The sequence below is a fragment of the Mus musculus genome, chromosome 6 (assembly GCF_000001635.26).
Source record: "Mus musculus strain C57BL/6J chromosome 6, GRCm38.p6 C57BL/6J".
Taxonomy (NCBI): domain Eukaryota; kingdom Metazoa; phylum Chordata; class Mammalia; order Rodentia; family Muridae; genus Mus; species Mus musculus.
The window spans coordinates 135,011,131-135,026,430 of record NC_000072.6 but is presented as its reverse complement, the minus strand read 5'-3'; the positions used below and the strand labels follow the sequence as shown (position 1 = coordinate 135,026,430).

Below are 15,300 nucleotides of genomic sequence, written 5' to 3'. Positions count from 1 at the left end.
TTCCCACAGAGGAAGTGAGGGCGAGCATTTCCCCCTTCTGCCATCTACCGGTGAAAACGAAGATGTTCTGTTATCCTCTCTTAATGGTTGCCCATTGGAAACTAAGTTGGCATCTGAAAGCTTATAGGCATAACACTCATTTGTTATGTGGAGCACATTTAAGGAAATGCAATACTGCCACCACTGGCTGATTCCTTTCGTTCAGTAAGTGCTTGTTGAGTGTATAATGTGAAATGCATACAAAAGACACACATACACATCATATAAGGACTGAGATTTGGAATCAAATTTGGTTTTGTTTTTTTGGTTTGTGTATGTGCTTTTGTTTGGGTCTTTTGACCTAAAATTTTTTTGCATCTATTTATCAGAGGTAGGGTGGAAACTATCACAGGATGTTAAGAGATTAAGAGGAAGTTCTGTGAGTCAGTTCTCTCATTATATGAGTCCTGGGGGGATCAATCTCAGGTCCTCAGGTTTAGTAGCAAGTGCCTTTACCTGCTGAGCCACCTCACTGGCTCTGTTTTCCAAAAGATGGGGTTTCCACGTAGCCCAGGCTGGCTCCAAACTACCTACGCAGCTGATGCTGGCCTTGAACTCCTGATCTTCCTGCTTCTTCCTCCTAAAATCTGAGATTACTGGTATCAGATGAACAGATGGCTGTAAGCAGACGAAAGCTCTACCATGGTTTGAGAATGGCCCCCAATGCATGGAGGTGTTTGGGAAGAATTAGGCGGCGTGTCCTTGTTGCAACAGGTGTGTCACTGGAGGTAAACTTGGAGGCTTCGAACGCCCATTCCAGGCCTAATCTCCTTCGTTCTGCCTCCTGTTTGTGGATCAGATCTAAGCACTTAGCTACTGCCATGTTCCCTAGCTTGATGATCATGGCATAATCCCGAAACTATAAGCAAGCCCCCAATAAATGCTTCCTTTTATATGATGTCTCCTCACAGCAACAAAGTCTCTAAGACAAGCTCCAGCGGTATCAACAGGTATGAGGGTCCTACAGACTGTGTGGCCTCCAGCTGAGCATGTTCTTGTCTTCAATCATGGCCCAGAGCTCTTGTCTACTTAGGTGTGACTGTTTGGCGATACTTCCCAGACCTCAAGTTTCTGCAGTTATTTTTAGCTGTAGTTTTAGTGCATTCTTGAGACAGGTGAGGCATAAAGAATGTAGGTGTGGGTCACCCTTGAATCTCCAGTGCTTGGGCTGAGTCTCTTGTCATTCCAGCCCAAGAGTGACTCACACCCTTTTATTATCTGCCCCAAGGCTAGGTTTCACCTCAAGAACTCTGGATTAGAATTGCCACAGCCTAGTCTCTAATTTCTTTTTTGAGGACATGCCTTCTTCATGCTTTGTCACCTGCTTCTGATAAGGTGGATTCCTTCATTTGCTGTAACCAACACCACTGCCCTCTGGTTCTTTCTGGTCCCATTTCCCAGAGCTGAGGCACTTGGCAACTGGCATCAGATGTAGGGGATAGATAGCTCAGAGACAGGAAGCTACTTGGAAAGCTCTCTGGCTCTCATCCAGACATCTGTGAAGAGTCAGGCAAATTCTGGGGTGTTTGTTGCATTTTTATAAGACCAAGAATAATAAAATGATCTAGTTGAGTCTTGGACCCTCAGAGTAACAACTGAGCTACACCTCCAAGCCTGGCACAACGGGTTATGTATATGGACGTACTAGTTCTCCTGTGTGCACCTGTGTGTTCATGTATATGTAGAAGCCAGAGGTCAACGTCTGGCGTCTTCCTCAACCACTCTTTAAATCTCTCCAAAATTATGCATATATCTCAGCTCCATGAACCACTGCTTAGCAGAAGTTCAGGCTGGAACACTCCCCAGATTTTTATTGAGCCCTCAGACACGTCCCCAATCCAATTTTAATTTGCTTCTGAAGTTCTTCACAGGGAGACAATGTTACCCATCAGCTGTCCACTGATGCAAAATAAAGTCACCACCACAGTCACGTTGGAGAAGCCTATCAGGAAAGCATGACTGGTTAGAAAATGAGCCCCAAGGGTGCCCAACTCAGATCAACTGCTCACAAGTATGGATGGCTCCTCCCCGCTTCCTTTCGATTGTCCGAGTCCTCTAACTCATCCTTCACTCAAATGCACCATGAACAGCAATTAAATGCAAAGCCCGGGCTACTCTGTTGGTAGAGTCCCAACCTAACGAGCCCTGGGTTTGGTCTCCAGGCATAGTGGCACACATCTGTAACCCCAGCAACCTGTAAAGTCCCTAGACAAGGAATCAGGAAAATGAATGTACCTGGGGCTCTGAAGCCCTTTGCTGCCGCACCAATAGCAGGAAAGTGCAGCTTCCTCTAAACAGAACTTCTCTTTAAAGCCATCCATCATCTTGCTCTTCATTTTTCAACATGCCAATTAATGTCTTAATTCAATTAAAGACAACCAATTAAGCTGCCATATAATGACACGAACAGGTCCCCATCAGCAGGAGCTACAAAGCCTTCAATAACAAGGTCTCCAAAGAGTTTGAATACTGCTCTTCTAGAGGACCTGAACTTGATTCTCAGCATCCACAGCATCCACAGCGGTGACTCAAAACTGCCTGCAGCTCCAGCTCCAGGGGAGGCCAACTCCTCTGGCCTCTGGGTAGCTGCATAAAAGTGCACACACAGACACACACAGGTAATAAAAATACATCTTTAATCATAATAATTATTGACCCACATCAGGCTGAATGCCGGCTGAGATAAGGTGGCGTACACACCATTCTGTAGAAGCTTTACAGTTAACTACAGTCAGCGCTCTCCATCCGCCAGGCCGTGGCTTGCAGGTGGGAAGGCAGAGGTGCAGCATGAAGAGCACACGGCACTTGTGTCACAGGTGAGGAATGCAAGCTGAAGAGCGGCCAGTCCTGTGTCAACACTGTAAAAGTTGTCCCATTGCAATGACACTGCAATCCCGAGGAACGTTCTCCCAGCTGGCCGAGTGGTCTCTGGACAGAATCTCACAGCTGGCGAGCAGGCGAGCAGAAGTCTTTCTAAAGCATTAGCGGCCTTTCCGCTTCTTCATTTTGCCCCCAGCCACCTTGTTCCTCACACCAATGGCGCCCTCCTTATCATCATCATCTCCTGCATCCTCTCGCTTCCGTTTCTTCTTTTCTCCGTGCTCCCTTAACTCCTGCAAGGCAGCAAACACGATGTGACTGACTGGAGTTAACAGCAACCCCCGTGCCCCATCCTCAGGTCAGAGAATGCCCGAAAAGGCTAAGAATCAACTCCAAATGAACAGAAACGCTGACCTCATACAGAGACCAAAGCACCAAAGTGAAATGAGACTGGCTGGCCCAGATGTGGTCACATGACCTGCTCTGGCTTTTCTAGGGGACAATCAGGCATTCTGTATGAATTCTACTGTATGTGTACTCTCTGGTCAATCTCACTTCTAGAAGTTTCCTTTAAGGAAATAAGAGGCTACTAGGATATTTATTAAGCACAGCCCTAGTTAAAGTGGAGAAAACAAATCACCATTGTAAACCATGCTACAGCATGCGATATAGCCATCAAAAAGTGATTACATGTGCTGGTCATGGTGGTGCACAGCTGTAATCCCAGCACTTGGGAGGCTGAAGCAAGAGGCTGGATATGAATTCAAGGGCAACCTGGACTACACAGTAAGTGCAAGGACAGCCTGAGCTATACAGCAAAACCTTGCCTCAAAAATCTAAGAATAACAAAAATGTCACATGGTGGACAGGACGGTAAAACTGGGGGGAAAAATCCCATGGATTTATATTTGCTGAGACATAAAAATGACAGTCACATATAATTAGGTCAGTTCTTACTATGCCTTAAAAACCAAAAATTAGCTTGATGCTCTCAATGGTTCTCCAGAGCCTGGTTCCCCTCTTCAGCTACCATTTTAATCCGTTCTATACTTTGTGAAATTTTTCCCCAGGCACAGATCTGGCCCAAACTCTCACTGATCCCGACTCAGCTTCAGAAGTGCTAGGATCATGGTATATGTCATTACAGGACCATGGTATATGTCATTACAGGACCATGGTATATGTCATTACAGGACCATGGTATATGTCATTATAGGATCATGGTATATGTCATTACAGGACCATGGTATATGTCATTATAGGACCATGGTATATGTCATTACAGGACCATGGTATATGTCATTATAGGACCATGGTATATGTCATTATAGGACCATGGTATATGTCATTATAGGACCATGGTATATGTCATTATAGGACCATGGTATATGCCACTATACTTAACTACAGGTAGCACCTGTGTGCTTGTGCATGCCTGGCTAACTTTCTTCCCCACCACAGATAGCATGTTTATAAACAAAAGCTCACACATAAATTCCACGTGGGCAAAAACCCACAGCAAGTCTGTATCTCAATTATTCAAAATAAGCCAACAAAGGCGAAGTATCCACCACACTTCAGAGTTCTCTCCAGGAAGGACACAGCATTCCAAGGTTTCCTCTAGAATCTTCTCTCATGCTGCTACTGCTACTACCCCTAGTAGTACCCTAGACTCGTGGTTCACATGAGCTTGCCTGGTGTTCAGAACACACAGAAGGTATTCAAGGTATTCAAGGGAGGGACTGGTTCTGAGAGGTGAGGCAGATACCCAAGCTCACTGTAACCACAGCTAGTCTTCTGACCTTGAGATTGACCTTTGGGGGGAGGCATAGTGGAGGATATGGCCAGCCTGTTCAGACTACACGAACCCAGATTCAGTGGTGAATTTCCCATAAGCCCTCAACTTTTGCTAGCTCATTTCAACTCTGGACAAAACCTCAAGTGTCTGATGGGGTAAGGCCATCAGAGACTGCTAAGAGCAGACGCAGCGTACCATCCGGGCAAACCTCTGGGCCTCATTCACACGTTCCGTGAGCATCATGACCTCCTCATCCTGCGTCGGAAAGACAGGCAGCTTCTTTCCAATCAAGTGCTCGATGCGCTGGAAGAGTTCCACGTCATACCTGAGGAAGGACAGTTGGCCTGGCTTTGCTGAGCCGCTAATGTGGCACCTTCCACTGGCTAGTGATCCTTTGTGCCCGGACAACTGGGAAATTACCCATGGTATGGTTTACTCACAGAAAACACTAGGTATCCCACACTCAATCATACGCAGCAACACTAATTAGATTTGGTGGGTTGTAGAAAAAAGAAGAGGACACGAAGGGGAGAGGGGATATTTGGGGAAATATGATCAAGATATATTTTATACATGTATGAAACTGGCAAAGAGTAAGCTTTTAAAATGGGCCTGGGCAGATGGCTTGCTGCTTAAGAGCACTGACTGCTCTTCTAAAGACCATGGTTCAATTCCCGTCACCCACATGGCAGTTCATAACTGTCTCTAACTCCGGGCCCTGGGGAATCTGACTTCTTCTAGCCTCTGCAGGCACAAGACATTCATGTGGTACACACACAGGCATACATGCAGGCAAAACACCCACACACATAAAAAATTTTAAATAAGAAAGTCAGACACAGTTATTCTAGCCCATCGGAATTAAGGGAAACAAAGGTCACCGCTCCCAGTTCTCGTTCTCCAACAAGCAGCAGCGCCATTGTGTTTCTGTATGGCACAACGTGATGTATGAAAACCAGGTAACCACACACAGACAGACAGACAGACAGACACACACACACACAGAGCCAGAAGAGAGTCTGTACAACAGCACTGCACCAGGCAGAAGGTGCAGTCTGTTGCTCAGTCCCCGTGCTGATTTACTCACTGTGTTACAAAAGTAATGGCCTTCCCAGAGCGCCCAGCTCTCGCGGTTCGTCCAACTCGATGGATATAATCCTGGAACATAAAAGGTAAATAAATTCACATCTGAGCAAAGAAGGGATGTGTGCAAAGTCCTGCCACAAACCTCTCAAAGAAAACACATGCCTTTGAAACATGGCGGACTTGGCCTGGGAAATTTGCTGAGAAATCTACTTCTTTGTTTATAACAGAGTTTCTCTGTGTAACGGTCCTGGCTGTCCTGGAACTTGCTTTGTGGAGCATGCTAGCCTTGAACTCACAGAAATTCATTTGTCTCTGCCTCCCAAATGTTGTGGTGAAAGGTGTTTAGTATCACCCCACCCGGCCTCCTCCTCCTCCTCCTCTTTTTTCAAAACATTTTCATAGCACAAAATTCATCTAATGCCTGCTTTCTCTTATACAAAGACAAACCTACAATACCCATCCACAGGATTATGGCAACACTGAATAAAGAGAAACCCTGGCTGGCAGCTGGAGAGATAGTTCAGTGGTTAAGAGCACTGACTGCTCTTTCACAGGTCCTGAGCTTAATTCCCAGCAACCACATGGCAGCTCACAACTAACTGTACTAGAATCTGCTTCCCGCTTCAGGTATGCATGAAGACACAGCACTCATATACATAAAATACATGAATAAATAAATCAAGACAGACAGACAGACATGGGCTCTAGGAGTCCTACACAATTATCTGCATGCCGCCACGTCTCTACACGTTAGTTCCTATTTACAGACCAGGGCTAGAAAGGAATGCACAATCTTAGGAGTTGCTGTGAATATCAAGAGAGAGCGACTTATCTGTAAGAACTCAATGAAGAGCCAAGTGAAGCAGAGGCCCATGGGGTCCTGCCTCTCCCCGGGAACATTTGGTAACGCCTGCAACACTTTTGGTTGTCACAGCTAGAAGAGTGTGAGACACTGTCTAGTAGACTCAAGGAATGTTAAGCATATTATACACAAACAACTCCCAAGACAAAGAATCCACCAGTCCAAATGCTAACCGTGCCAAGACTGAGAAGTGCCGAGACTCTAAGCAGCAGAAGCTGTGTTTGCAGAGCAGCGAGCAGGTCAGCATCTGCTGCGTTTGCCCCCTTAGCCTGTGTCCAGTGATGCTCTCTGCATATCTTCACACTAACATCTGCTAATGCTGTAAACAGGCATGTGCAAACGGTGAGAATGAATCAGTCAAGAGCTTTCTCAGTTGTTGCTAGGAGACCGGGCCTCTGGCAGCCCAGGCTAGCCTTACACTTCCTACGTCTTTGAGGATGACTTTAAAGTCCTGATCTTCCTCCTTGTACCTCTTGAGTGCTGGGATTACAGACCTGTGCTACCACACCCAGTTTACTGGTGCTACAGCTCAAGCCCTCAGCTTACGCTAAGTGGTCTATCAAATGAGCTCTACCTCATCACTTTCTCAGTTTCTGATACTGAACTAATAGAGGATAAAATACTGCACTATAACTAAGGAAAAACAAACAACAAAACACATTATTTAGCAAGCAAACTTCAGAACTAGAAAGTCTAAGCAACAGCAGGACTCACCTTAGAATGAGTCGGAATGTCAAAATTGACCACTACATCCACATGGGGTATGTCCAGACCTCTGCTGGCGACATCAGTCGCTAGAAGAATGGACCTCGCCTTAGCCTTAAACTTATTAAGGGATCCGAGGCGCTTGCTCTGAGAAGAAGAAATGAGAAACTTGAATTCTGAAAAATGAAAGAATCTTTATATACAGGACATGGAAGACAGACAAAATAAACAAGAAGAAATTTATTTTTATTTTTTTATACTTTTTCCCTTCTAAGTCCAGGCTGGGGCTTCATAGTCAAAACAAGTATGGAAACAACAAAAAATACTTAAGACCAGAGAGTCAACACTGTTACTACATCAAAAGCTTACAAGCCAGACAAGTGCCTGTGAAATGTTCTTTTGTGTGGATGTATATTTATGTGTATACTCGGTGCACACAGTATGCACATGAACACGCATGCAGAGGCCAGAGGGTGTTGTGACAATCTTTTTCTCTTTGAGACCTCTTTCCTGAGGATGGAGAGATGTCTCAGTGATTTGCAGGAGATTTGGTTCCCAGCTCCCACAGTTCCAGCTCACTGACCTGAAGCTCACTGGTTAGGCTAAGTTGGCTGTCGCACGTGTCACCACACCCAGCTTTGGATGTTTCTAGGGCTCAAACTCAGGTCCTCATGTTTGCACGGAAGGTACTTTACCAATCGAGCCACCTCAGCAGGCCCATGTGACCTACTCCAGTCTTACCACACGCTGCCTGAACATGAGAGTGTAAGGGCAGAGAGTGTAAGGCAACACACAGAGCACACAAGACCAGGATGTGCAAGGAGCACGGCTGCCCATGAACCAGGAGCGTGCAACTGGCTCTGGCGCCGTCTCTGCTCACTCATCTACCGACACAGGGTTTGCTTCCTGTAAAGAACTCTTACCTGACTCATCTGTCCATGGAGGGGGATGGCAGTGAACCCGAGATTTCGGAGCAGCAAAGCTGTTCTCTGAGTGTTGTTACAGGTGCTGCAGAATATCATAAAGGAGTTTCCAGCCAGTTCATTGAGAATATAAACCAGGTAGGTATCCTAAAATCACAAAACAAGGGATATGGGGACAGCACGCCTTCTGTGGTCAGGCGCAGACACCCATCCGTGTGCTGGTGTTGACAGTGTGGAGAAAATACCAAGCAGAGGTTCCTCCTCTGGGATGTATAGTGGGATGTGTAGAGCCAAGACTGCTCCCTGACAGGCCCACTCTGGAGAATAGCTAAGCCCACCCGTGTATACAGTAAAACAAACATGCTGACTTTCCCGGTCCTTGTTGGCACAACTATCAGAGGGCACAGCCCACCCCATCCCAGCTTCTCCATGCCTGTACTTCCTGATTGCCAAACTGCCCCACCTAAGGTCAATCCCTCATCTGTGCAGGTGTGGCAGGTCTCACAGTATAATACAAACTGGCCTCAGACTTACGGTAAGGCCCAGGCTGGCACTGAACCTACAGTGTGACCTTCCTGCTTCAGGTTCCCAGTGCTGGGGACACAGCATGCACTGCCACACCTGACTAGCTACTGTGCGCTCTGTGAACCAAGCGCCCTGTAACCCCATTACATCAGTGGTCACACATAAGATCTGCACTCGACAACCACTCAAGGTCTTTCCAAAGTAACCGTGAACTAAGCAGAGGAAGGAAATCAACCGCAGGGGTGGCCTGGGGAGAAACCCTATCATTTTATCAGGACTTGTACTCTGCTTTAACGCCGTGAATTCCTGGCATGTTCACTTTATCTGTGATAAGCCTAAGCTGGCCACGCAGCCCTCAGCGGGTGGAGAGCTGACATACTCTCAGATGCTTCGGTGAGGGCAGGAATGGCAGCAATGACAAAGTCAACACTTTACCTTGAATTTCGAGGGAATAAAAAGGTAATACTGCTGCAGTTTCTCCACAGTCTGGTACTTAGAGGACACAGCACATTTCACAGGGTTCTTAAGAGCTGCACGCTGAAGTTTTTGTACCTAAAGAAAGAAAACAGAATAACACATCAATTCCTAAAGGCTCAATGTTCTTACTTTCATGTGTCTTCATTATCGTTCTAATACATAGATATAGGGGTGTGTGTATGGTGCACGTACACACTACACATTAAACCCAGAACCCCCCCAAGTTCAACCACAGATTTTCCTATTAGCTACAACTCGAACCCTAGTTTTACTTTCTTCTTTGAGGCAGGGTCTCCCTACGGTGCCCAGTCTGGTCGTGAACTTACTTTGTGGTCCACTCAGGCCTTAAACTTGTCATCCACCTGCCTCGGCCTCCCAAATAGCTGGGATACTCATGTATCAATTCCTTTCTTTTTTTTTTTAATTTTTGGTTTTGGGTAGGGCTTCACCATATGGAGCAGCCTGGCCCGGAACTGGCGATTGCCTGCTCGTGTTTGTGTGTCATTTCTTATAGAGGAAGCAGGAGCCCAAGCAAACCTCACCTTCTTGGTCATGGTGGCAGAAAAGAGAAATGTTTTCCGATCTCGGGGAATCACTTTGAGGATCTTGTCAACCTGGAGCACACAGGAAAGAATGCCAGTGACATTTAGACTAGATGTCTATAGATTCTCTGCATGGTATAGGGGATGTCGGGCGACGAGACAGGACTACTGAGAAACCAAACCCTGGAGGTTTAAGGACTTAAAACTCAATTCAGATTTTCAGGTAGAATTGACTGAATATTTACACTTTGATACTAGACCAGACAACACTGTCAAGCAGCTCAGGAAAGATGGTGAAACCCCCAGGTATACAGAGCTCGCTCAGCAAATGAGACAGAAGTGCAGGGTTAAGGCCTCACCTCTCAGGTCAGCCAGGACCACATTCTAAAGGTGAGACGCCCCAAGCCTGCAGGGAAACAGTGGGCATGATGCTGCTCTCACTGAGGTCGACACAGAGCTCTACAGAGATGGGGCCCAAGGAACCAAAACCAGTGTCAAAGAGAGGACCAGAGAAGCTCTAGGGACACTGCTGTTATAAACTCACCTCTAGGCTGGGCAGAGTGGCACATGCCTTTAATCCCAGCACTTGGGAGGCAGAGACAGGTGGATCTCTGTGAGTTCAAGGCCAGTCTGGTCTACACAGGACAGCCAGGGCTGTTAGAGAGAAACCCTATCTCAAAAAAACAAACAACAAACAAACAAAAAAAACTCACCTCTGTCTCAAAATCCATGTTCAGTATCCGGTCTGCTTCATCCATGACCAAGTACTTAAGAGCTCTTAAGTTGAAGCCTTTGGTATTTTCCAAGTGGTCAATCAGTCGGCCAGGAGTAGCTACCAAGAAAGGTTAAGGACCCAAAGGTAAGAAAATCATCTTCTTCCCAGAAAACAATGAAGACACGGAAGAGTCAGCAGAGTCACAGGTCCACTCCCCAGGTGTCACCCAACATTTTAGACTGTCTCCAACCCATATGGTCATGGTGGTATTTACCTGTGTCAGTGACTCACCTATTACTATATGTGGTTTTTTGGCCAATGCTAGTGACTGAGACATTGAATCAATTCCACCAACAATGACAGCTACAGAAACAAAGCAAACACAGAACCTTCTCAGTGAGCACCTTCAAGCCAATATTAGATTTCTACTTACATCTGTCCACCCACTCCCAAGGCTAAACCACAACACCAGCTCCTTAAGTCAATACCGTGCCCTCCTGCTCTCCTTCCCCACTTGGGATGGCACACAGGGCTCTGTCCTGCTTAGGCACTTACCACACTGCACTCCAATAGATGACCCCAGGGCCTCGAACTGCTCAGAGATCTGAAAGGCCAACTCTCGAGTAGGGGTGAGGACCAGGGCGAACAGTCGCTGGGGCGTCTCCAGCAGGGCATTCAGGATGGGCAAAGCAAAGGCACCTGTTTTCCCAGATCCCGTTTCTGCCAACCCAATAATATCACGACCTGCAAGAAACAAAACAAAACTCTTTTACAAAGAAAGGCACTCTGAGCTCCTTCAGTGTTTTCTATACGGACACAATGCTGGGCACAGGCTCTCCCTCGTCAATTAGAATAAACTGAATAAACAAAAAGGGCACGGCCTCTACCCTATATTAGCTAAAATTCAGTAACAGGCCAGAGGTAGCCTGTGCCTTTAATCTCAGCACTCAGGAGGCAGAGGCAGGCAATCTCTAAGTTCAAGGACAGCCTGATCTACGGAGTGAGTTCAAGGATAGCCAAGGCTACACCGAGAAACCCTGTCTCAAAACAAAACAAAAAAGTTTAACTTAAGGCTAATTTCTAATTCTAAAATTGTTTTATGTGGTCTGTGTGTGTGTGTTTTTCCATGTATAACTGTGGCAAGTCAGAAGACAACGTGTAGGACTCCGTTCTCTACTTCTACCATGTGGGTCCCAGAAATCAAACTCAGCAGTAAGAGCCTTTAACCACTGAGCGATCTTACCAACACACATGTTTAATTAGGTAAGGCCCTTAATACAGGCCCCTAGAAAAGATAAAAAGTACATAAAGGGGAATGCCAGGCTAACAGAGATCTACAAATTCTACATGGAAGTAAGCAAAAGGCAGGACAGCTATTCCTGCATGAGGACAGAGGGCCGGGGCTCTAAGAAACAGTGTATGACGGGGCTATGTGAAGCCCCACCTGGGCTGAATGGCAGGGTATTAAACAGGTAGGAATGAGGCTAGGAAGGGGCTCATAAACCCCTAATGGATCCTGATAAACAGGGAATTTCACAGGTGGTGTTATTCTTCTCGAAGATAAACCCAGAGGAGGCAAGGAGCTGAACGGTCCACGTGATGGTGCACAGCTGTAGTCCCACCTACATGGGAGGCTCAGAGAAAGAGGAGCACTCAGGCCTAGGCGTTTGAAGCCAGCCTGGACAGCACAGCAAGGACCCATCTCAAAAGTAAAAGCGAACAAAAACTGGTTGAAAGGAACGTGGTGGGTGACATCAATTTTAGTATGGGAAACTGAAAAGCCAAAAACGGAGACAGGAACTATAGAAAAATCAGTTCTGGGAGGAAGTTAATGATTCTGGATACAGAGAACTTCAGGTTCAGAGAGAGAGAGCGAGAGCTACAAGCTACACAGGATATACTTATGCCAGCAGGCCTTCAGCTCATCTTCCTAAAGAATGGCGGCATGAAATACCCCTGGTTGCCAAAACTACTCGTGACCCATGAGCATCTTCATAACCTCGTTCCTCCCATTCACACAAAAGCCCTGAATTTCCACTCGGTTCGCATCCCTGAGGGGCATACACATCAGAGGTACAATCTATGAAGGAGGGGCTATGTCCCACATCTGAAAATTCTTCTTCTGTGTGTTTGCTTTGGTTTTTTTTTTTTTTTGTGACAGGGCTTCTCTGTGTAGTCCTGGCTGCTCTGGAACTCGCTGTGTAGACCAGGCTAGCCTCAAATTTAGAAATCTGCCAAGCCCTGCCTCCTGAGTGCTGGGATTAAAGGCACGCACCACCACCACCTGGTTTGACACCTGAAAATTCTAATTCAGTAGGTCCAAGTTGTTTTAGAATAAGGAAATAGAGGATGGTGATAGAATCGCTATTATAAAGCCAAAGGAAAGAAACAGTAGCTAAAGAGACAGGCTAGTAAAATACTGTGTTGAAATGAAAAGATAACTTCAAGAAAGGTCTGATCAAGGGTGTTGGAAGATACAGAATAAGCAAGATGGATTTTCTTTCTGGTTTTTTTTTTGGGGGGGGGGCGTTGTTTGTTTGTTCTTTGTCTTAAAGACAAAGTGTTTTCCTACTTGCTTAGTAGACCAGGCTAGCCCCAAACTCTCAGAAATCCTCCTGTCTCTGCCAATGGAGTGCTGGGATTAAAGGTGTGCACCACCACGCCTAGCTTTATGGTGGATTCTTTTTTTTTTTTTTCCTCTTTTTTTTTTTTAATTACGTATTTTCCTCAATTACATTTCCAATGCTATCCCAAAAGCCTCCCACACCCTCCCCCCCCCACTCCCCTACCCACCCATTCCCATTTTTTGGCCCTGGCGTTCCCCTGTACTGGGGCATATAAAGTTTGCCTGTCCAGTGGGCCTCTCTTTCCAGTGATGGCCGACTACGGCATCTTTTGATACATATGCAGCTAGAGTCAAGAGCTCCGGGGTACTGGTTAGTTCATAATGTTGCACCTACAGGGTTGCAGATCTCTTTAGCTCCTTGTATACTTTCTCTAGCTCCTCCATTGGGGGTCCTGTGATCCATCCAATAGCTGACTCTGAGCATCCACCTATGTGTTTGCTAGGCCCCGGCATAGTCTCACAAGAGACGGCTATATCACGGTCCTTGCACCAAACGCTTGCTAGTGTATGCAATGGTGTCATCGTTTGGAGGCTAATTATGGGTCTCTTGATGGTCCATTGTATGGATTCTTAATTCTCATCTCTTAGAGCTAACAGTCAGGATCTGCCATGCAAATTCAGACAGTAGAGTGCTCTAGGGGTTTAAAACTGTCGTCCCACCATTCATTAACGTCAGTGTCTACCTCCCAAATGGTACAGGCTTGTGCCACCGTGATCACACCTGGCTTTATATTTATTTGAAGCAAGGTCTCTGCCTCCTCGGTGTTAAGAACTCAAGTAGTCCTGCCATACCCAGGGAGAGATTATATCTTTATTTCACTTGGAATTTGACAGCAATAGCTCTTAGAAGCAACACAAAAACTGAATATAATGCCACACTGGCTCTGTACTAGCCTGCATATTTAATTCCAACCTACCTTGCAAGGCCAAAGGAATAGCTTCGATCTGGATCTTGGTGGGCTTTGCCCATCCCAACTGGTCACAAGCTTCACACAATACATCCGTAACACCCTTTGAATTCAGAAAACCATACTTTAGCAAAGAATACATCCTCACCTTTATCAGAGCCATCCTCCTGGTGATACGTAGCCCTTTGCACTTTACATAACTGTACATCTCAGACCCTGCTTTATATGAACACTATGGGACAGCGCCTTGAGACAATTTCTCTTCACCAGGGGCTGCTGTCAACTCTTTGCATGTATTATCTCATTTAACCCGTCAAATCAGTTCCGACCAGTGGCTAGCTATTATTCTACCAAGTGCCTCACGTGTATAAAGTGAGGCGCACACCATAACAACTTGCCTCTTGTAAGGAGGTCACGCGTGACCCTAGATAACATAAGGCTCTACAGTAACTGGGGAGAAAAACAAACGGGGGCTCTCACGACCCAGCGGCATCCTACAAGGCAAATGCACCCGAGGGAGCGTGAAGAGACCCCGAGTTTCTGACAGCCTGAAGATAGCATGAGCTAGGCCCCAAGGTGTTTTTACACACCACCGGCTGGGATATGAAGTACCCAAACCCTGGGTGAGCCTAAACGCCAACATCACAAAATAAATACCAGCATCACCCATTCTCACCAGGTCTTTAAATGTTTTCGTTTCCTCCTCTTCCGCAGCTGTCTGAAGGGCTCCAGAGGGGGAATCGGGTTCCTCGTCCGCCGCCATCTTGCTCGTGGGCTCCGGAAGTGGGGCCGAGGCGCAAGGCGTGCTGGGAAATGTAGGCGATTACTTTCCTAGAGTGTAGGTTCTGAACGCCTCCTGCTGGCGGGTCTGGCGTGGCAGCGCCCCACACAGGAGGGACTTGGAAGAACAGCAATGGCTGGAAGCCTGTGTGCCTAAGGAACTGAGACGATCCCTTCTTGCTGCCCTTTGGGTATCTGCCCTATTTTTTATTTTTTTAAATTGGTTTCTTGAGGCAGGATTTCATTCTGCAACTTCGGCCTTCCAGGGCCTTGGCTGTCTTCCCTTTGGCTTATCACTTTTCTAACTATAGAAATGTAAACACATGGACATCACGATACTATTTATTCATTACTTCATATATTTGACAACTGACAGCCTGCCATATGCTTGGACTGTGCTAGGTGTCTAATGATAGAGCAGGACAGTATCAACTTCCACTGCAAAGAGAAGGCAAACAATACATAGGTAATAATGGGCCACTTTGAATTATGAA

The 15,300-nt window shown here is 46.3% G+C and overlaps 1 protein-coding gene across 1 annotated transcript; it reads right to left on the bottom strand.

The window, feature by feature from the left end:
* Positions 1–2,654: 2,654 nt before the first annotated feature.
* On the bottom strand, positions 2,655–14,819 carry Ddx47 (DEAD box helicase 47). The gene is made up of 12 exons (NM_026360.3): positions 14,703–14,819; positions 14,036–14,129; positions 11,048–11,236; positions 10,784–10,855; positions 10,491–10,609; positions 9,778–9,849; positions 9,194–9,310; positions 8,234–8,380; positions 7,320–7,457; positions 5,745–5,815; positions 4,853–4,982; positions 2,655–3,152 (listed from the first exon to the last, which is right to left on the bottom strand). Exons 1-12 carry the CDS (start codon positions 14,787–14,789, stop codon positions 3,021–3,023), a joined length of 1,368 nt encoding a protein of 455 aa, NP_080636.2. The 5' UTR covers positions 14,790–14,819; the 3' UTR covers positions 2,655–3,020.
* Positions 14,820–15,300: the final 481 nt, after the last annotated feature.